General features: G+C 40.9%; 1 protein-coding gene across 6 annotated transcripts in view; it reads left to right on the top strand.

The window, feature by feature from the left end:
- Positions 1-21,200, top strand: part of CADM1 (cell adhesion molecule 1) — a 285,108-nt gene that overhangs the window by 234,366 nt on the left and 29,542 nt on the right. For 3 of the 6 annotated variants that reach the window (XM_048827345.2, XM_048827343.2, XM_048827342.2), the window contains exons 7-8: positions 1,180-1,352; positions 6,259-6,324. In XM_048827345.2, the coding sequence (XP_048683302.1) occupies positions 1,180-1,352; positions 6,259-6,324 (239 nt within the window). The remainder of the gene's footprint in view (positions 1-1,179; positions 1,353-6,258; positions 6,325-21,200) is intronic. The other 3 variants (XM_048827347.2, XM_048827346.2, XM_048827344.2) reach the window with 1 other exon arrangement.

Raw genomic sequence — 21,200 nt, 5'->3', positions numbered from 1 at the left:
TTTTTAAGCTACTTCACTGGGTCATGGTGACAAACACAATTACTATTTTTTTTAGATACAGTTTAAAGTTTTTAATGTACGCTACTATGATTTGAATATCTATTAGTCCGACACAATGCCTGATTCATAGATATGTCACTGCCCAGTGAGACTGTTAGAATTAATGGAAAATTTAAGCCAGTGCTTCTCAATTGTTTACTTTGCATCAGAAATGTGTGTTGTCCCACTTCTGTTTAGATAATGTTCTAGAGTTTGCTTGGTTTTTTTCCCTTTACTCGTCAGAAGAGCATTATCCTTCAGTTGTCTAGGAGGTACAATATTATTTTCTCTTACTTAGAATGGTGATGAATTTTTCCTTGATTCCAAATACTGGATTGATGTATTTTTGAATGTTTAATGACAGTTAGTAATAATCTTACTGCCATTGTGAGACCTACAAAAACAGTCGTTCCTGCGACTGACTCTGTAGAAACTTGCCTGCTCCCTGAGCGGCGTAACGTTCCATTAGCAACAGATAAGAGAAGGGACTCTACCAAATGGAAAAAAAGGTAATTGGGGTGGGGAGAAGAGGTAATGTTGTTTTCCAGCTGCTAAAATGGTACTAACAAACAGCAGAGACAAAAATGTTGCAAATGAGTCAACTATATCCCTTTTCAAAGCTTTTCAAACTTGCTAAATTATATCAATTTTGTTAAATTAATGTTTGTTTCACAATAAAATGCTGTTGAAATTTAATTCACGCTTTAAAGGGCTACTGTACACGCAAGTATAGCCCATTGACTGTCGGCCTCGAGCCTTCAGATTTGTGCCCCCCCCCCCCCCAGTTAATGAGATAATTATCTTTTGGTGAAGTCTGTTCTTCTTGGATTGCTGTGAAACAGCAGAGCAAGGCAAAAAAATTATTACTCCCAGGGAATCATTTCCAATTGGTATAGGATAAATTGTAAGTAATGTAAGTGCTTCAGCATGTGAGACATGAGTGGTTCAAAAGCAGATGAAGGAAGCATCCACTAAACGGTGTGTCTTATTCAGTAAGATCAAGAGTTTCATGTCATTTCCTTACAGTGTCTTTTTGTCTGTCATGTGATCTTCTATTTGGATATGGATGAAATGTGGAAAATACCGACTTAATTGTCGGAATTAGTAATGCAATTGTTTCTTTCTCCCCTTCCTGCATAGGCCTACGGAAGTGAAATGGTTAAGAGTAGATGATGAGATGCCTCAACACGTTGTAGTGTCGGGTTCAAACCTTCTCATTAATAACCTAAACAAAACAGATAATGGTACATACCGCTGTGAGGCTTCAAATGCGGTGGGGAAATCATCTGCGGATTACATGCTGTTCGTATACGGTACGTGAGGAAAAAACACCATTCTACTAGACTCATTTACACATAATTGCTACATACCACTCTCTAAAAGCTTTTGAAAAAGTAAACATTTTGCTTAATGCTAGAATTTCTGATAGCATCTGACACATCCTCTCATTATATTTGGGGTTTCTGGGAAACCATTTCCTTCACTCTTTTTTCCCCGATGCTAGCCTCAGATGCAGAGCCTCTTATGTTCAAAGTCCAGTAAGTGACGACTTCTTGGAGCTGTCATTGTGAGCTTGCCGTGGAGGTGAGATGGATTGTAAGATGCAGTGCAGGAAAAAGCCAGAGCAGAAGCTGGCGGGGTTGTGGGGAGGGGCTCGTGGGAGATGGGGGGGGCTTAAGTTATCCTCTGAGAGTGCTGAATATTTTAGGACTGCTCCCTAGTTCATTTCACCATGGTGTCTTATCTAATCTGTTGTGTAATGTCTGCAGCAATGGTACAGGATTTTCTCTCCACTCTGTTTTTAGCAAGTTAAATTACTGAAGAATCAGCAAGCATATCCAGATAATTACAAACCAGTAAATAAGCTGGAGGAATGAGATGTCTTAAACATATCTATGGCTGCCAAACAGACACTAAAACATGCCTCAGCATCTTTCTAAAGTGCTATTAAGTACCTACTTTAATTCTTCAGTTCTTCTGCATTATTTTACCATCACTTTTAACCTTGTTGTGCTCTTGTCATGGAGGTCGGGCATATAATGAAGATTCAGTAGACACTTGAAGAATGATCGCCAATCTAATTATGAACCATTCCCTTGCGCTACATGTTAAAGGCTAGTTCTCTAGGAAGACTGAAGATGCATGGTTTTTTTCATCTGCATTATATAAATGCTGCCACCCCTAGTGTGTGCAGGTGGCATGGACAGGCTCTAAGGAGAGATCCGCATGAGAGCCAGTGGTCGTCAAGCCTGACTGTTTATAAAACCCCCTTGACTTCTCACAAATATTGATAAGTGATGTAATTTGAATTATTACAATTAAGATTGTGCTGGTATTGTGTTTTGGAAGCTTGCTCTGGTTTAAAACTTACTTCATATTCCCTCCGCCTGGAACAATACAGCACAAAATCCTTTGTGTTGGCACAGATCAGGCAGCTAGAGTGCCCACCTTCTGACTTTCGTACACAAGCATTGCTTTACATGTACAATATTTTAAGCATTTAGAAAGGGAGGCCCCTGTAGAAATGTATGTTTAAAGATATAATTAAACCAGAGGTTTTCAAACTTCATTGCTTTGCAACTCCCTTCTGACAAGAAAAATTACTACACAACCCCAGTGGGGGGACTGAAGCTTGAGCCTGCCTGAGCCCCACTGCCCAGCGTGGGGGGCCAAAGTCCGAGTCCCACCACCCAGGGCATGGGGCCGAAACAGGAGCCCCACAGGTTCAGCCTCAGACTCGGGGCCTGTAATCTGAGCCTCACCACTCCGGGCTGAAGCCCTCAGGCTTCGGCTTTGGCTCTGGGCAGTGGGGCCTGGGCTTCAGCCCCAGCCCCAGCAAGTCTCATGCCAGCCCTGGCGACCCCATTAAAATGGAGTCACCGCCCACTTTGGGGTCCTGACCCACAGTTTGAAAACGGCTGAATTAAACAAATACTGAACATTTCCAATATTTTTCCCTTAAGTGCCAAAAAAGGGCTTCTACTTTTAAAATGGAAGTTTATTTCATAAGAGACACATCCATATTTCAGAGTCATTTCTCTTCTCTGGGTCTGGTGAGGTGGGGGATGCATTCACACCAGTGTTTTTTCCTTAGATCAACAGCTACATGACCTTGCAGCCCTAGAAGGAATAAACTCTCCGTACTAAATGACAACATGAGAACACATGAAACAAGGCTCATGCTTATTGCATCAGTGCAATCACACGTTCTGTATATTGTCCTAAACATCATAACTAAGGAGTTCATATGAAACTAGAACTATGCAATATAGTAAAACAACAATGAAATGACTTTCCATTCCTTGGGTCGCTTCATATACTACTTGTCCTGTAAAGGAGAATTTTAACCAAACTTTAGCAGATATTAAATGAACTGGTCTCAGTCCAGTCCCTAGTGGGCTTCCCTTAGAAACAGCTCCAGTTGGAATGTCTTGAGTTGGAATCTCTTGCAGTTTCAGGCCAAGAATTCAATGTGCTCTGGAAACTGAACTCCCTTCTGAATGTTAGACATGGTCGAAGAGTGAAATTTTCAGAGCTCATGTTAGCACACACTGTCACTGGTTTTGCTGTGTCTGTTGTGTTAACAAGAAGTTTAGGGCTGGCAGTGCTGTACCTCTCATTGGCACATTTAATTCACAGGAAAAGACTGCAATTAAATTATTTTAAGAGAAATAAAAATTTCCAAAGATTTTTAGCCCTTAGTTCATACATATGACCACCATATAGGCATGATTAGCTGCTTTCATAGTCTGTTGGGGGTCCATGGTCAAGTAACTGTTCTACATCCCGTCATGTCAAGATTGTGTCAAATCAGGAGCGTCCCAATCCAGCTCAGTACGCTAGATTGTATAAAGAAGTCTGTTGAGGCCATGCATGTGCAGCCCAGGAATTCAGAGTTATTGGTCTTATGAGAGTGGATTGCTCATGGCTCCCTTCTCTAGTGCACGGGTTCAAATCTAACCCAGCTCAGCATTAAGGAATACAAATGCTATGCTGTGTCCTGTGCGGAAATGCATCGACAGTCTGAGTCCACCTCTTAATAAAGCATTCATGCCTCATAAGCTATCACCACATTGGGCATCTTTTTCTCAGCATGGAAACTGACCCAGGGAAGTTGCATCTACAAGCCTAGTGCAAAATGCATTAAAAGGTTTCCCTACTGCTTGCTTCCCTACCTGTTCCATGGATAAGTAGGACTTATTCTCCAGGGCTGTCAATACAGGACTTTGTACCAACACCAAATTGACCTCAAGAGAGAGAATAAGAAAATAGGGTGATTAGTCTGTCAAATCACTCAGTGTCTTAACAAGTCCCTTAATAGTTATCTGATGCAGTAGAGTGTGATGAGTGCAGAAGAGCTGTGACCATCTGACATGTCAGCCCTACTCCACCTCATCAAGATTAATCTCCTTATAAAATTAAAATACACATATGTTTAAATAGCATTTAGTCTAAAGTGACTTCTAGCAGCAAGAACCTGCGAAGTGATTGGTGCGGAACTGTCCTTAACACCCCTCTTGTATTCTGCTGATGTGTTATAAGGCTGTCTAATCACATACAAGATAATACAAACTGAAAATGTTGTTACCTAAAAATTGATTTCACACTGGGAGTGACCAAAGACTTTTCCTAGAAATCTCTAGTGTGATTAGCACATGAGACTAGACAATCATCTCCCGCAATCAGTAGGGACGAAACTGTCAGTAGCAGTTTCCCCTGGTAGAGATAGTGAAACACAAAATTCAGTTTTTCATCCTCAGTAACGAAGGTTGGTGATTTTCTTCTCATGCTTTGCTCTGTCTCCACTGGTAATAAAGAAACATCAGTGTAGTATCCCAAGTTAGGCGGATTATGAAGAAGTTATCTAATAAAGAAATGGACCCAGATACTGCAGCTGCAGGAGAAGGAAAAAATGTTTAAAAACATTCTTCATGAATGATCATTTTCCTTTAGCTGACTTCACAATGAAGCGAACTCCAAGGTAATGTTTCTTAACTTTCAGGAAGTTGTACTGAACACAATAAAGGTGCAGCATATAATTAAAGTTTGGATGTATTAATTAGAGAATTTGAGAGCTCAGTTGGAGATAAAAGAGTAGCAGATGTGTCAGTGATGAAAAGTTGACATGCTTTAGATAAAATTTAAAATCAAAAGCCTATGAACCGTTTCATGCTCTATTATTGCAGAATGATTCCTTAGTTCAAAGTCTTGCTGACTACTTAACATATTCAGTTTGATCATTTGGGGGCATTGATATACATATAATTTTTTCTTTCACATCTTTTCTCATCTTTCCTCCTTTCCCAAGTAACTTTTGTGAAGATATAGTACTCTATATGGTATAAATATTTTATACTGTATAGCCTAGCACTGTTTGGTGGCTTTAACAGGCCAAGTATCTTTTATAAATTCTTTGTAAAGAAAAAAAATCTCTTCTAGTTTTTTGTTTTTTTCCATCCAGGATGTGATATGAACAAAAGCTAGGGCAGCATTAAAATATTGATAAAGATATTGACTTTATTTAAAAAAAAAGTCTCAGTAAAATCTTGCATGCTTCGAACTTGATATTTAATAGTGACATTCTCATTTCTTTGTATTTATTACTAGCTTAGAAGCAGTTTTACATCCTGTGGAGATGTATCGATGGAGGAAAAATAATGAAGTTAACAGTTCTGGAAAAAGCAAATGAGAGACTCAATCTGCTGTGGATATTTAGTCTGTTAAGCGCAGCAGGAACTCCCCCCTTCCACATCAGAATTTTCAAATATAAACGTAGGAAAAATGACACAGCACCGTTGTCTGTCTTTGTACATAGCAAATTGTCCTCCTTGTCATAGGAAGTTTGTGGTTTGTTTTTCTTATAGCTCTCCCATTCCATCTCTATCCCCCATCAATGACTAATCTGTGATAGGTTTTTATTTTTTTAGCATTTATAAATGACAGAACAAGAGAGAAATTTCAGGCCAGAGTCCTTCTGCTGGCATAAGTCTGTGTGTAGCTCCATTGCAATCAACGCAGCTATACCGCTTTACAGCAGCTGGGTTCTGTCTTTAAAGCCAGGTGGGAAATTTGCCCCCTGCTTTTAGGGGAATAAAGACCTCAAACAGCCATGCTGCTTTTCAGTGTCCTTGTTTCTCTCTTATCATTGTTGATCATTGTTGTGTTCTGCTTGTTTTTCTTAATTTGCCTTTTTATTTTCCTTTTTATTTTTTTATCCAGATCCCCCCACAACTATCCCTCCTCCCACAACAACCACCACCACCACCACCCCTACCACCATCACAGGTATGGTACCTTCATAACCATTGGAAATGTCCTGAATGTGTATTGTCTTTTATGTCTATAAACAGAAGCCTGGGGGGGTGGGGAAACCAAAAAAAAAAAAATTATTTTTCATAATATACAATTCATGTACTGGTGTGTTTATCATCTCAGGAAGTTGGACAGTCCTTACTGCAGATGTTCTAGGAACATGGAAACTGACATGTCAGACATGACTGACAGTCCATTTAGTCCAGGACTGCTGGCTAATATTGGATACTTCAAATGAAGGTATAAACACCCCTATAGTACATCTAACACGGGGAGCGGGCGTTAAATATCTTGCTCACCCCAGTCGATATCAATTTCTGAGCTATTTATGCCCGGAAGCATGAAGTTTGTTTGTAACTTTGTCCAACTGGTGTGATTACAAGTGCTATTCTTATTCATAATGTTTCATCTAGTTCTGAAACTTAACAAAACAAGCTATCTACCTCAATATCCTGCAAGAATAACACCACCACCTAGCTCTTGTATATGAGCCCACCAGTCAATTATGCATATTATTCTAATATTAAAAAGAATATTTTGTTCACCTTTTTTTAAGTTGCCTTTTAATTTTGAATTCCTATTTTCCTGTATTCTGGGACCAGGTAAATAGGAACACCCAACTGTCCATAATACATCACTCATTATTTTACATCCATCCATCCATCATCTCACCTAAAGCTCCTCTTCACAGTAACTACATCTGTCTTCCCAGTCAATTCTCAAAAGGGAGGTTTTTCTGATTTTTTTCCCTGCTCAGCTACAATACTCTGCTCATTTTCATTGCCCTTTCCTGGATGTTTTATTTCAGCTATATTTTTTTTCTTGAGATAGAGGTGACAAAGTGACCACAATACTAAAGATAAGAATGTACCATCAATTGTCCAGTGGCATATTATTTCCGGTATTATACTCCTTTCCCTTCATAAAGCAGCATAACGTTTTATTTATATTTGTGACTACCATTGTGCCTTAGCCGACTTTAACTATCCTACATTCCTATCCCTGCTCCCGTGTGATTTTTTACAGCTAAATCAGAACTCATGGGTGTCGACAATTAATTTTAAACCTTCCTTCCAACGTGCCTTAACATGCTCTTGTCCCAGTGTATTTCATCTGTCATTGCGTTGTCCAGATTTTGCCATGTCACTGTCTTCCTCCTTCCAGGTCCACTGTCTACCTCCTTACTAATGAACTTCGGAACATGCTGGTATTAACTTTTTCCCATCTCGAGACTTGGCTATTTATTACAGTTTTTATCTTTTAACAACTTTTTATTCCATAATATGTCTTAACCTCTCACCTCATTGTGTCAAAGTTTCCTTCAGAGCCTTTTGTGGGGAGACTTCTTATCAAATGTCTCTTGGTCTAAAGGAATGCTGTAACTTGGTGGTTCTTTATACACTGTTCTGTTAATGCTTTCAAAGAGCCATTGTAACCATTTACAGTTAACTTACCCTTACAGGAACCAAGCTGCTTTGGCCCTATTACATTATATTCATGTCGTGCATTGTAATACTAATGATTTTCTCATCTCTTTGCGCTAGAAATGAAATCAGTATTGCTAGCATGTCATTTTGGGGCTCATTTTGTATAGATGGGTACTCTGCGAAGCTACCCTTCCACACTCAACATCGTAGCTGTTTCGAATAATAAGTTACATGTGGTTTGTAGCTCAAATGATTTGATCGTTGCTACCATCCAAGAGTATAATAAGGCATCTTAGGCAACCTCCATGCTGATTCAACAGAGTTCTCCAACTTCTCCTTTTGGGTACTCCTAGCTTCCTCACTTTTTATTGTTTGTTTGTTTGTTTGTTAATTATTATTTTTAAATAAGTCACTCTTCTGGAAACTAAATATCACTGGCTCTTGGTATGAGTCCCTCTTAACTGATGTTGAACTTGATTATATTATATCCATTCATAGAATCATAGAATATCAGGGTTGGAAGGGACCTCAGGAGGTCATCTAGTCCAACCCCCTGCTCAAAGCAGGACCAATCCCCAGCTAAATCATCCCAGCCAGGGATTTGTCAAGCCTGACCTTAAAAACTTCTAAGAAAGGAGATTCCACCACCTCGCTAGGTAACGCATTCCAGTGTTTCACCACCCTCCTAATGAAAAAGTTTTTCCTAATATCCAACCTAAACCTCCCCCACTGCAACTTGAGACCATTACTCCTTGTTCTGTCATCTGCAACCACTGAGAACAGTCTAGATCCATCCTCTTTGGAACTCCCTTTCAGGTATTTGAAAGCAGCTATCAAATCCCCCCCTCATTCTTCTCTTCCTCAGACTAAACAATCCCAGTTCCCTCAGCCTCTCCTCATAAGTCATGTGTTCCAGTCCCCGAATAATTTTTGGTGCCCTCCGCTGGACATTTTCCAATTTTTCCACATCCATCTTGTAGTGTGGGGCCCAAAACTGGACACAGTCCTCCAGATGAGGCCTCACCAATGCCGAATAGAGGGGAACAATCGCATGCCTTGATCTGCTGGCAATGTCCCTACTTATACATCCCAAAATGCCATTGGCCTTCTTGGCACCAACGGCACACCGTTGACTCATCTCCAGCTTCTCGTCCACTGTAACCCCTAGTTCCTTTTCTGCAGAACTGCTGCCGAGCCATTTGGTCCCTAGTCTGTAGCGGTGCATGGGATTCTTCCATCCTAAGTGCAGGACTCTGCACTTGTCCTTGTTGAACCTCATCAGATTTCTTTTGGCCCAATCCTCTAATTTGTCTAAGGCCCTCTGTATCCTATCCCTACCCTCCAGCATATCTACCTCTCCTCCCAGTTTAGTGTCATCTGCAAACTTGCTGAGGGTGCAATCCACACCATCCTCCGGATCATTTATGAAAATATTGAACAAAACCAGCCCGAGAACCGACCCTTGGGGCACTCCACTTGATACCGGCTGCCAACTAGACATGGAGCCATTGATCACTACCCATTGAGCCCGACAATCTAGCCAACTTCCTATCCACCTTATAGTCCATTCATCCAGCCCATATTTCCTTAACTTGCTGGCAAGAATACTGTGGGAGACCGTGTCAAAAGCTTTGCTAAAGTCAAGGAACAACACGTCCACTGCTTTCCCCTCATCCACAGAGCCAGTTATCTCATCATAGAAGGCAATTAGATTAGTCAGGCATGACTTGTCCTTGGTGAATCCATGCTGACTGATCCTGATCACTTTCCTCTCCTCCTAGTACTTCAGAATTGATTCCTTGAGGACCTGCTCCATGATTTTTCCAGGGACTGAGGTGAGGCTAACTGGCCTGTAGTTCCCAGGATCCTCCTTCTTCCCTTTTTTAAAGATTGGCACTACATTAGCTTTTTTCCAGTCGACCGGGACTTCCTCCGATTGCCATGAGTTTTCAAAGATAACGGCCAATGGCTCTGCAATCACATCCGCCAACTCCTTTAGCGCTCTCGGATGCAGCGCATCCGGCCCCATGGACTTGTGCTTGTCCAGCTTTTCTAAATAGTCCCCAACCACTTCTTTCTCCACAGAGGATGGTCACCTCCTCCCCATGCTGTGCTGCCCAGTGCAATAGTCTGGGAGCTGACCTTGTTCGTGAAGACAGAGGCAAAAAAAGCATTGAGTACATTAGCTTTTTCCACATCCTCTGTCACTAGGTTGCCTCCCTCATTCAGTAAGGGGCCCACACTTCCCTTGACTTTCTTCTTGTTGCTAACATACCTGAAGAAACCCTTCTTGTTACTCTTAACATCTCTTGCTAGCTGCAACTCCAGGTGTGATTTGGCCTTCCTGATTTCACTCCTGCATGCCTGAACAATATTTTTATACTCTTCCCTGGTCATTTGTCCAATCTTCCACTTCTTGTAAGCTTCTTTTTTGTGTTTAAGATCAGCAAGGATTTCACTGTGAAGCCAAGCTGGTCGCCTGCCACATTGACTATTCTTTCTACACATTGGGATAGTTTGTCCCTGTAACCTCAATAAGGATTCTTTAAAATATAGCCAGCTCTCCTGGACTCCTTTCCCCCTCCTGTTATTCTCCCAGGGGATCTTGCCCATCAGTTCCCTGAGGGAGTCAAAGTCTTCTTTTCTGAAGTCCAGGGTCCATATTCTGCTGCTCTCCTGTCTTCCCTGTGTCAGGATCCTGAACTCGACCATCTCATGGTCACTGCCTCCCAGGTTCCCATCCACTTTTGCTTCCCCTACTAATTCTTCCCGGTTTGTGAGCAGCAGGTCAAGAAAAGCTCCCCCCCTAGTTGGTTCCTCCAGCACTTGGCACCAGGAAATTGTCCCCTACATTGTTGTTTAGTGGCTTGATCCTATTGCTGATGCTTACAGATTTTGTTGTCTCACTGGTTATTCGATGTTCTGCATTCACCATTCATGCTTTGATCCCGAGGCTGCTGCAGCACCCCTCACTATTCAATCTGTGCTCTTACGAGTTGGCTTTTATAGCCGCACACATTCTTAGTCCTTCCCCAACAGAGTTGCTTGGATCAGAAATCTACCAGCTCCCCCGCCCCTGTGATCCAGGCTGTCTTCACGGTTTTCAGGGTCAGTCGTTATTCAAAATGCACATAGCACCGCTGATGTGCTAGCTGGCTTCATCACTGTGCCTTCCCCTTCTCTCAAGTTTCCCTACTGTCCTTCCTCTGTAATCTGCCTAATCCCACGTAACATTCCCTGTCAGCTGAGCCTGCCCTTGGAGCATTTCAGGGAAAAGTTATTGTAATGGCCTTGGGCCCTGATGATGATCCTAATAATCTAAATATAGCTCCGCGGATTTCTCTGACAGTTCACTTGTGGTTGACACAGACACATCAAGATCGTAAGATCTTCTTCAGACTCTGAGAGAGATCCACATGCCTGGTGAGATCTGACAGCCACTTATAGTGGGCAAGTCATGGGTATCTTATGATTCTGACAGCGATCAGACACCCATTTTTGCCTGTTCCTGGTGGTAGAATCCCCTCTCCCCTTACCTATCTAGTGAGTGTAACAAGGTGGGTTCCATCTTCTGAGGAGGATTTATTCACTGCTGGAGAAGTGATCCTCCTCCTCTGTTGGAAGGGAAAATGCTTCTAAGATTCCAACCCCCCCCCCCCCCCCCACCTATTCTTCCTTGGTAATCTTCCATCAAAACGTACCAGCTTCCTTGACTGGAGGCTCAAATCTGTCACTTCTGTGGTGGTCCTGCTGTTCTAAGGTGTAATTATACTCTTAAAAGTGACTATATAAGAAGTGCATAGTTGGGTTCCATGTTTTGTCTCAGTGACTTGCAGATTGAAATTACTCCATTTACAAGTGAAAAGGTAGTTTTCTAATCGCTAGCCCAGCAAAAGCACTCTGGGATCTGGAAGGTCAAGGTGGACTCTTGCTTTCTACGCATCATGGCCAGTAACAGGGAACCTGTAACAGGGAACCTACAACAGGAATTCTGTTAATCCATGTGAGGTGGTCCAGAATGCCATTTCCTCTGCCCCTTGCTATACTGGTTTTGCAGTGCTAAACATCTGGTAAAAATTAAAAACAAAAAAACAAAAAAAACTTTTTTCACTAAAGTAACCAGTCACAGGATGAAATAGGCAGGGGGCAGATGTATTGAGTAAGAAGAGGGGCCAATATTGTATATAATTACTGTTCTGACCATGGCCTCATTTGAAGTCTCTACCTGGATTAGCTTTAAATGTTTTATACTTATGCATCCACCAGTTAAGCAGACTTTGCCTTGAGGCTCAGTCTCCGTTGCTTCTGACATACGTATACATATATGTATATCGTCACATATGCCACTAGACTATCAAGCAAATGCATACTCTGCAGTCTGCCACAAACTGGGTGCCCCCATGCCAAACCTTTGCTGCTTAGCAGCCGTGTGAAAAGGACCCCAGGTACTCTGGTTTCTAAAACAGAGCTAAAAAACATGTTTAAGCAGTTTATGCTTAGCCATAACCCTCAGCAGTTAATCTGGTTGGTTTGACCAATGTGCATGGGACCAGACTGTGTTAGTGACATTGTACTCTGTTCTACTCTTATCCAGATCACTAGGAGCTTTTCCATTGACTCTAATGAGGGCAGAAGTAGGTCAATTGTGCCAAATTCCTTGGTTTCAGTGTGGACTTTCTGTTTGTCTCATTCAGTTGCTGGCCTCTCCACTTGAGATCTGAGGCCACCTTACAGATGTACTTTAACCTCCTGCACCAGGAGTTGTATATTTTCTCTCAGCACAGAAGGCCTTTGTGCTAATGAACAAGCTAGCACTGAGGTGTTGTCAAACTGAAGTTGCTGCTGGAACAACTTTGTCAAATCCCTCTCTTCGATGGATGTGATCTTGCAGAGTTAGTGTGTCTTAGCAAGCAGCTATCTGTGTACTTATCTTATCCGGAAGGCTCAGTATCTGCACTCCTGGAATTTAACATTTGCTCCTCTCTGCAGATAGATTAAAGGTTATGGAACTGAACATTTGCCATCTCCATTTCTACAGAGACTAGACAGTCTACTAAATTTAACTGGAAACCCAAGTCTGACAAATGGATATAAAAATTAATTTCCACTCTTCCCCTGCATTGTTTAGTTCATTGCAGACCCTGTTAACCTTAAAGCTTCAGCAGCCAAACACCAATGAGTAAGTTCCTACAGTTTTATACTGAAGTTTATCTTCCCTTCTTTCTAGTAATGAGTTTTGCAACTGAAATCCATTTACAAACTAGCATCATTGCAAGAATTATGTACAGCAGTGGTATAGAAATACTACTTAAAAGCCTCAAGGGACAATACATAACTTCTAATTTTATTGCCTCCAAAATACTGAACTGTTCTCATATAGCAGGGGTGGCCAAACTTACTGACCCTCCAAGCCACATACGATAATCTTCAGAAGTTTGAGAGCCAGGGCATGTCTGCTGGGACTCGGGGCCTCAGCCTGCAAAGCGCATCTGCCAGGGCTCAGCTTCAACCCCACTCCTGCTGAAGCCCCAATCCTCAGCAGGCAACTCCCTTGGGGCTGAAGCCCTGAGACTCTCCTCCCCGCATGGCAGAAGCCCGTAGCCCCACCATCCCAGTCTGTTTCGCAGGGGGAGATGTGGGAGACTCCACGAGCCGCACTTTAACTGTAAAAGAGCGACATGCGGCTCTCAAGCCGCGTTTTGGCCACCCCTGGCATATAGTCTGAATTCTGGTGATTGACTTTGTTCAGAGGTGGTAGTGTTCCTTTTTTTCATGCTTAGTCTTCCACCCAAACCAATTATAAGCATTTTTAAATGGGATTCCTCAAATCGGGGGAGATTTTATCTCAATTATACTTCACCTTCTCTCCCTTCATTCCCTGCACAAGCTGGGGGCACACTCAGCTGGCATCACATGGAAGCTGAGCGCAGTTCTGCCAAGACCCCGTCTTCATAAGAAAAATGAGCTGTGTTCGAGAGAGTTTTCATTTGCAAAGCACCTATTCTCTGCATTTAAACTAGACTCCTTACTAGATGCCCCCTCCAATGTAGAGTATGCTTCCTGATTCAGGTGCTGAAGATGCTTTGAGGGCTCACTTTTTCTACCGTAAATAACAATGGGCGTGGGTGGGCCCATTTGCGCATGGGCAGGTTCAGTAGGTTCTTCAGCCATCATCTCCAGTGGCAAACACCCATTTTGATTATTCATATAAAGCCAAATATACTAGGCGGTGCTGTACAGCCATTACAGGAAGGCAAGCTTTCTACGCCAGAGAGCTTGCGTCGCTATAACAGACAATATATTTTTGTTACAAAATATGGCCCCTGTTCTGTACAAAATTCCTCCCCAGCCTATTAACAATCCCTGTTCAGTGCTGCCCCCTTGCCAGCCCTAGATGACAACCTAAGGCAAGACTTGGCATGCCTTCGTTGTCCAGTCAGTCCGCTTCCTGAGCATTAGTGTCTCACTCTCACGCCTGAGGTGACTGTGAAGGCCGCTGGCATGGACTTGACCTGATCTGTCAAGCTGACCTCTGAAAGCAGTTCTGTAGAGCTGTGGGGAAGTCATGGAGCGTCCAAAAGAGCACAACCTTTAAACCATTTGCTTTGTCTCTGCTGCTTTGCTACTTCCGATTTATCACATGATGGTTTGATCTTTTCAGTATCTACACTGATTTTCTGACCATCCTTTGGCATTTCAGCTGTTATCACTGGCAAATCCTTTTTTATCATTTCAAATTGTCCTCGTGGACATTTGTTCATTAAGATGTACACTGTGATATGGCAGAGCAAACTGCATAATTTAAATTGCCACTAGAGTCCTCACTTGAAATACTTTTTTTTGGACATCTGTTATATCCTGGGAGATAAAAGTTCTTTTGTTTTTTAAATCCTTCTCTTTGGGCATAATGTAGTATAAAAAATGGTCTGCCTTTTAAAGAATTTTTTACCCTCTGTAGGGCTAATTTTCTTCCACCTCAGCACATAAAACAATTAATTGTGTAACTGCACAGTCATGTTTGTTTCCTCCTCTGCTGTTGACACTTGCGTGTAACATAGCAGCAGTTTTAATGGAATGTGGGATGTACTTAGCATACTTCTAGGGAATCCCTAGTGTTGCAGATTACATGTTTGAGCATATATCTCATGGATGTTCCTTTATAACTTGCACAGAGACCCAAGTGAAATCTTGGAGCAATGTCAAGGCTCCTCAGCAATTCATCACATCCTGATCCTGGACTGGCAGGTTTCATCATCAGATGACTTGTCTTTAAAATAATTGTGAAGTCTTTTTAAATTTATTAAAACATTTCTTCAAGATAAAGGGATGCTGGAAGGTTTAAAAATAAACACATCTTTATTGGTGATACCATAGATCAGCGGTTCTCAAACTGTGGGTTGGGACCCCAAAGTGGGTCACGACCCCGATCTTATGGGGTTGTGAGGGCTGGCGTTAGACTTGCTGGGGCTCAGGTTACTGGCTCCCCACCTGGGGCTGAAGTCCTTCGGCTCCCTCCCCCCTTGGGGTCGTGTAGTAATTTTTGTTGTCAGAAGAGAGTCACAGTGCAATGAAGTTTGAGAAACACTGCCATAAATGGTTAAAACCAAATGGTAAAAATAGAATTAACTTTTCAGTTTTTCTGCTGCTTTTAAGTTTAAACATTAGAAAGTAAAATTATTAATCTACTTCCAAATCTTATGTAAATGTTCCACTGTTTAGATTGCAAACACTGGAGGAGGTTGTTGAAGTAGAAATTAAGTATTTTTCATACATTTTTCACTTAAATGTTTGTGTTATTAGTATTCCATGTTGTGAAATTTTAAATATGGGGACTAAACAACTTGACTGTCTTTATAATAGATAAATAAATACAAGGTAGGTGCTGCCAAACCAGGAACGACTTCACACTTAAATATTGTCTAGGCTAAAGCTACAGTGCTGGTGCCTAAAAATGCCAAGGATTTCCTTCTCTGCCAGATGAATTCCTTTGAATAGCGTTGAGTTCCTGTCTGAAAAAACTCTCTTCCTGAAGGACAGGTTAAACTTACACTCCAAAACTAAGTCAGTGGAAAAACTTTTTTCCATCTTTGCGTAGGTTTCGAATATAAAAATAGGAACTCTTGTATTCGTTAACTAAGAAAAATGTTGCCCCATTTTAAAATTGGAATTTACATCCTAGAAAACTCATATAAAATGAGAATTTTATTCCCACCACAAGTTTGTCCTTCTCCTGATTTCAGCTGCGAGTGTGATGAACTACAGCTGCCTGGGATTTATTCCAGGAGTAATCCAAAAAGATTATGGGTGGGAAGTATGCCGTAAAAGGCATTCTTTGCTGAAAGGTATTTTGAGCAATAGGTTTGTGGGAGGTTCAAAGATCATGTGGATTAATGGGGCTACATATGTACAAGTGGATGTGGAAGCTTCATGCCTAATCGGTTACTATAGATGACACTTTGTGATGCCAGTACTGCGGTTCAGATGAAATTTAACGGATAAATGGAAAACTTGTTTCTTTCCCATGAACTTCTCCAATGAATGATGGTGATCAATTCCAACCGGGGCTGGGCAAACTACAGATGGCCCCAGCAGCAGTTTTGTCTCCTTTCCTGAATGCTGCTTTAAAGATGCAGCAGTGTATACAACTTGACATTTGAAAATCAGAAAACACTAATCTCAAAATAAGAGCCTCACAGTACTCTTCTGTTGTTGTAAACTTGGAAAGTGTACACACGCGCACAAAGCCAGGTGTTTGGTGCCACGCAATGCTTCACAAGCCGGTACAGAGATTTACACCGCTTAGTCATTCTTTTCCCCAAATTATTTATTGTACCGTTCTTGGTGTCTGTAGAAGCTTCCCTGTGTCCCTGATAAAATGTCAAGTTAATTTACCGTTAACATCATACTCCTCTGACATTTTCATCCAATATGTGACCACATTAAAGGGAAAGAGGAAGAGAGAATAACCTACATGCTTGCAAAGAAATAACTAAGCCAGTCTTACCCCACTGTTCTGTCAATAACAGCCAGAGCACTTTGTTGTGTGTGTTACTCATTTGTGATGAATAAAGTACTGCAGCAATCATTTTTACTTAATTGTGCATCTGCAGAAAAGTTGTCTATTTTGAAGCAAGAGGACTGATGGAAAAATTATAAAACTGCTTATTCCACTTCTCCAAGATATAGTCTAAATATCTACTTAGTATTTTTGTTGAATTCAAAATTCACAGGGCTTCTCCATGACTGCTGGTATATCTAGTAGCTTCCAATATCTGTGCATGCTATAGGAAGAGTCCTTGTTCTAAAATAATAGCTACTAAACCCCTTATCCTGCAAAGAGAGGAGCATAGGCAAAGGTATGGAACCCTTTTGACTTCAGGGAGCTCTGTGCAGATTCTCTTAAGTTTTCTTCGCAAGGCTGGGGCCTAAGCGAGAGTGCATATCGTTGGGCTTTCTGGAATAAGTGTTAAAAATCCCAGACCAAGTTGCAGCACCAGTTCTAGAATTCCACCCCCGCCCCAACTACACAAAGCTACTTGGCAGATCCTGATTTTTTTTTTTTTTGTGAAACATCTGGTCTCCAAATGAAGTTGTCTCAGGGGTGCAATGCTGCACACCTCTGCAGAAGCTTTGAAGCCAACTTGGAATTATTTTACAAAGAATGATCCTATAGTATCAAACATGGAGTCCATTCATCATTCTTCTGGGAAGACTTTAGAGATAAAGGATGGCTGCAGCTCTGCATTATATGTAGGCTTGAATTCACCCCATCCTCCCTCCTGCCACCATTGAGTTTAATTGAAGTGTAACATAAATTAAATGAAGCTAGGCATTAGGTCAGTGGAAATTAATAGAAGATTTTTTCAGTATTCCTTTTACTATCTTCTGTGGATTTGAAAGAAACCGGAAAATAATGTTCTTTTCATTTAATACAGAGCATTCATTACTTAGGGCATTGCTGTAAAAATGGTAACATCAAGGGAACTCATGCTTGCCCTGGCCTTCTAAATGTGAAGTAATCTGAAAAAAGCAGATGTAACACGATTTCAGCGAGTCTGCTCAGAGAGCCTAATGGCTCCTTTTTTTACTTTAATTAAGGAAATAAACTAGAAAGGAACTATATTGTGTTTGTGCTGCTTAGTTGGTTTAAAGTAAAGACTGGCACGTGAAATGTGTGCAGTTGAGTCTTATGTGCACTTTTAGATGCTACTCTTCTGTCCATTTCTAGTATGGGGTTTGTTTTTAAAAAGCCCCAGCGAATCTGTAGCTTCTTATAAGATAGTAACACTGCAGTTCAATTGGAAATAGAAAAAGCATTTTAAGTTTATGCATTTAATTTTGTTCCTGAGATTTTCATTTATGGTGTTCATTCTGCCCAAGACTACGGACTAATTTATGGATTAGCTTTAAGCCCTCAGTCTGTCACGCTCAATGAACAATTTTAAGTTGGAGAGAAGCCAGATGAAAGAATTAGAATGTGCCGCAGCGGAGCGCTTGTGCCACTGTTTCAACTAAATATTGCCCTGCTGCCTCTGAGGCAGTGCATTTTAGTTAAATGGTGGTGTCTGAAGGCTTACGTGTTGCCCGTGTCTTCCCGTTTTGCAGATACCTTCATATTCTACCACAGCATAATGTGTATTAGAGGGGTTAATTCATTCAAGACCTGTCCACAGTGAACTGAGTGAGTCCTATGACAAATACTAAAAGGAAGTCAACGTTAAGTGAAATATGCAATTTTATATCAGCAGAAAAATTCCTTTCTGGGATACCATGTTTGATGATACTCATAAAACAGTCATCTAGTGCAGTGTCTCTTTCCAGGCTACTGTACCCCTTTCAGGAATCTGATTTGTCTTATATACCCCAAGTTCCACTTCACTTAAAAACTACTTGCTTACAAGATCAGACGTAAAAATACAAAAGTGTCACAGCACACTGTTACTGAAAAAGTGCTGACTTTCTCGTTTTTACCAAATAATTATAAAATAAATAGACTGGAATATGAATATTGTACTTGCATTTCAGTGTACAGTATACAGAGCAGTATAAACAAGTCATTGTCTGAATGAAATTTTAGTTTGTACTGACTTTGCTAGGGCTTTTTATGTAGTCTGTTGTAAAACTAGGCAAATATCTAGATGAGTTGATGTACCCCCTGAAAGACCTCTGAGTACCCCTGGTTGAGAACCACTGATCTAGTGAACATTGTATTATTATGGATGTGTGAAACTGGAAAGGCCATTGGATTGTTTTTACTACCCCACATAAAACAATTTTAGCTGAGCCTTACTAATTAAAATCCTATTCTTTGTTTTACCTTGAGGTTAACAGTGCTTTTACTCCACCTCAATATTTTGTTTTCTTCTTCTTTCTATCCTCTGTGCTCACCTCAGAATAGAAAACATCCAATGTCGGCACCATAGGATAAATTTCATTTTCATAAAATTCTATCACCCATCACTAGGGGACCTGATCGAATGCCTGCTGAAGTCATTGAAGACTCACTCCTTGACTTCACTGGACCTTTAAACTAGAAACAATAACACACACCTTCCCTTCGGCTCGATAGGAGAAAATATGATTTCTCCCTCCAGAGTTTGGACCATAAAGTTAATCAGTGGGGTAACGTGGTTATCCTCAGTATGAAATAAAACTAAAAGTGGGTAACCATGCTAAAATCCAGAGGACTATTTTTAAAAACTAGTCAACCCGTGGTAAAATCATAAGATATTCTAGCACTAGCAGCCCGCACAGTCTTTCCTGTTACTACTATATTTCTTCTCTTACACCAAGCAGAACAGTCGTGTTCTTGAGAGTGATTTATATACCATTTTGCATATACTCATTAGACTCATACCAAAGGAGCATAGCAAAAGGCTAATTTTCTCTCTCTCATAATGCAAAATAATCTGCTTTAAGTGTGTGTTTTAAACCTCTGAACATGAGATCATTCCTCTGCAGTGCAGCATTGTACGTATACTGTATGTATAAAATCCTTGTTCTGAAAGAAGATGGTGGAATTGAGAAGGACCTCCAGAAAGCGCATTCTAAACCTTTAACTGGTCTGTTTCCTGCTGTAATCATCCAATCCATTTGCTAATCATGACTTTACCATTCCAGCTGCAGCAAACATGTTGTTTGACTTGGATATTTGTTCTCGCTTATAAACTGCTTGAGAACTTTATTTTTGTAAGCTGTTGGTCTCTGTTCCCAGAAGAGGAAGCGAGATGCACTGTCCAGTTCACACTGTTTGACTAATATCTTTTCCAGCATATGAGTACAAGGTTGCTTCTAGCACAGTTTTATTCAATCGTAATGCTGACATAACTTTTTTTATTTCAGGAAGACAGTAAATTGACTGTTTGTAGATGCCAAGATGGTATCTCAAGAGTTGACAGTTCTGTAATTCTTTCTAAACAACGCTCCCTACCCCCACCTCCATTTTCCCCTTCACCATTTGCTTGTTTAAAATGAAGCATTATCACAATGCTGCTTCCAAAAAAATAAAGGCCCACTCTTGTTCTCATTTTTGTTTTGGAAGGCTTCCATGCTGCCTTCACCAAAGTTCTCAGCATGAGAACAAGTGCTAGCATATTAACTACATGTTAGATTTGATTGCCAAGATAAGAACAGTATATGTTGGCAGTGGGAACAGATTAATGATGGCTTGATAATCTGTCATGCAAATCTTGGTGTAGAGTTTGTTAAATTGTGCTTTTTTTTTTTTTGCTTTGATATATAAAGCGTGCAGACTTTGAATCTGTAAGTATTGTGTACTCCTTGTGTGATTCTCGTCTTCACTGATGGTCCAGAAATTCAAACATAGACTGTCCTTAGCTAAATTACAAAGGAATAGCCCTTCGTGCTTCCTGTTGCTTATTCTGAATGTGGAAAGACTGCAGTTCCTATGGTTTTGAGGAGAGCATGTTAATTGAGGGGGAACGCCTATGTGAAATTGTGTACTGTAATTATAAAACTAAACTTCCTGGCTCGTTTACAGAAATTATATGTTTTAGAGTGCTGCTCTGCACTTTAACATATGCTTTTATTCATTTAAACATTGCCTTTATAGTCCAAATGTAGTCCTTTGAAGCCCCTTTCTGATGTGAATGACCACATCTGTACTTTACTGAGAGTTTGAGGATATTTTTGTAAATATTGACAATTTACAAATACATTCTGAATAACCAGCCTATTATAGCATGCAACCAACAAATGCATGTAGTAACAATTTTCTGACCCATTCAGCATAGTAATGGGAGTGAAAGTAGAACCAGGTGTAAGTCAACAAATGGAGATAGATTTTCCATTTACAGTGTTGCTGAAATGTAAATAGACCCAGTAGGATAGGGAATTTTGGGGAAGATAATCTTGTTGCCAGGACACTCAGAGCTGAGGCAGTAGGAAGTCCATCCAAAATAC

Source organism: Caretta caretta, chromosome 22 (genome assembly GCF_965140235.1).
Source record: "Caretta caretta isolate rCarCar2 chromosome 22, rCarCar1.hap1, whole genome shotgun sequence".
NCBI classification, from domain to species: Eukaryota; Metazoa; Chordata; order Testudines; family Cheloniidae; genus Caretta; species Caretta caretta.
Note: the sequence above shows the minus strand (reverse complement) of the source record. Positions and strands in the feature narration are given on the sequence as shown.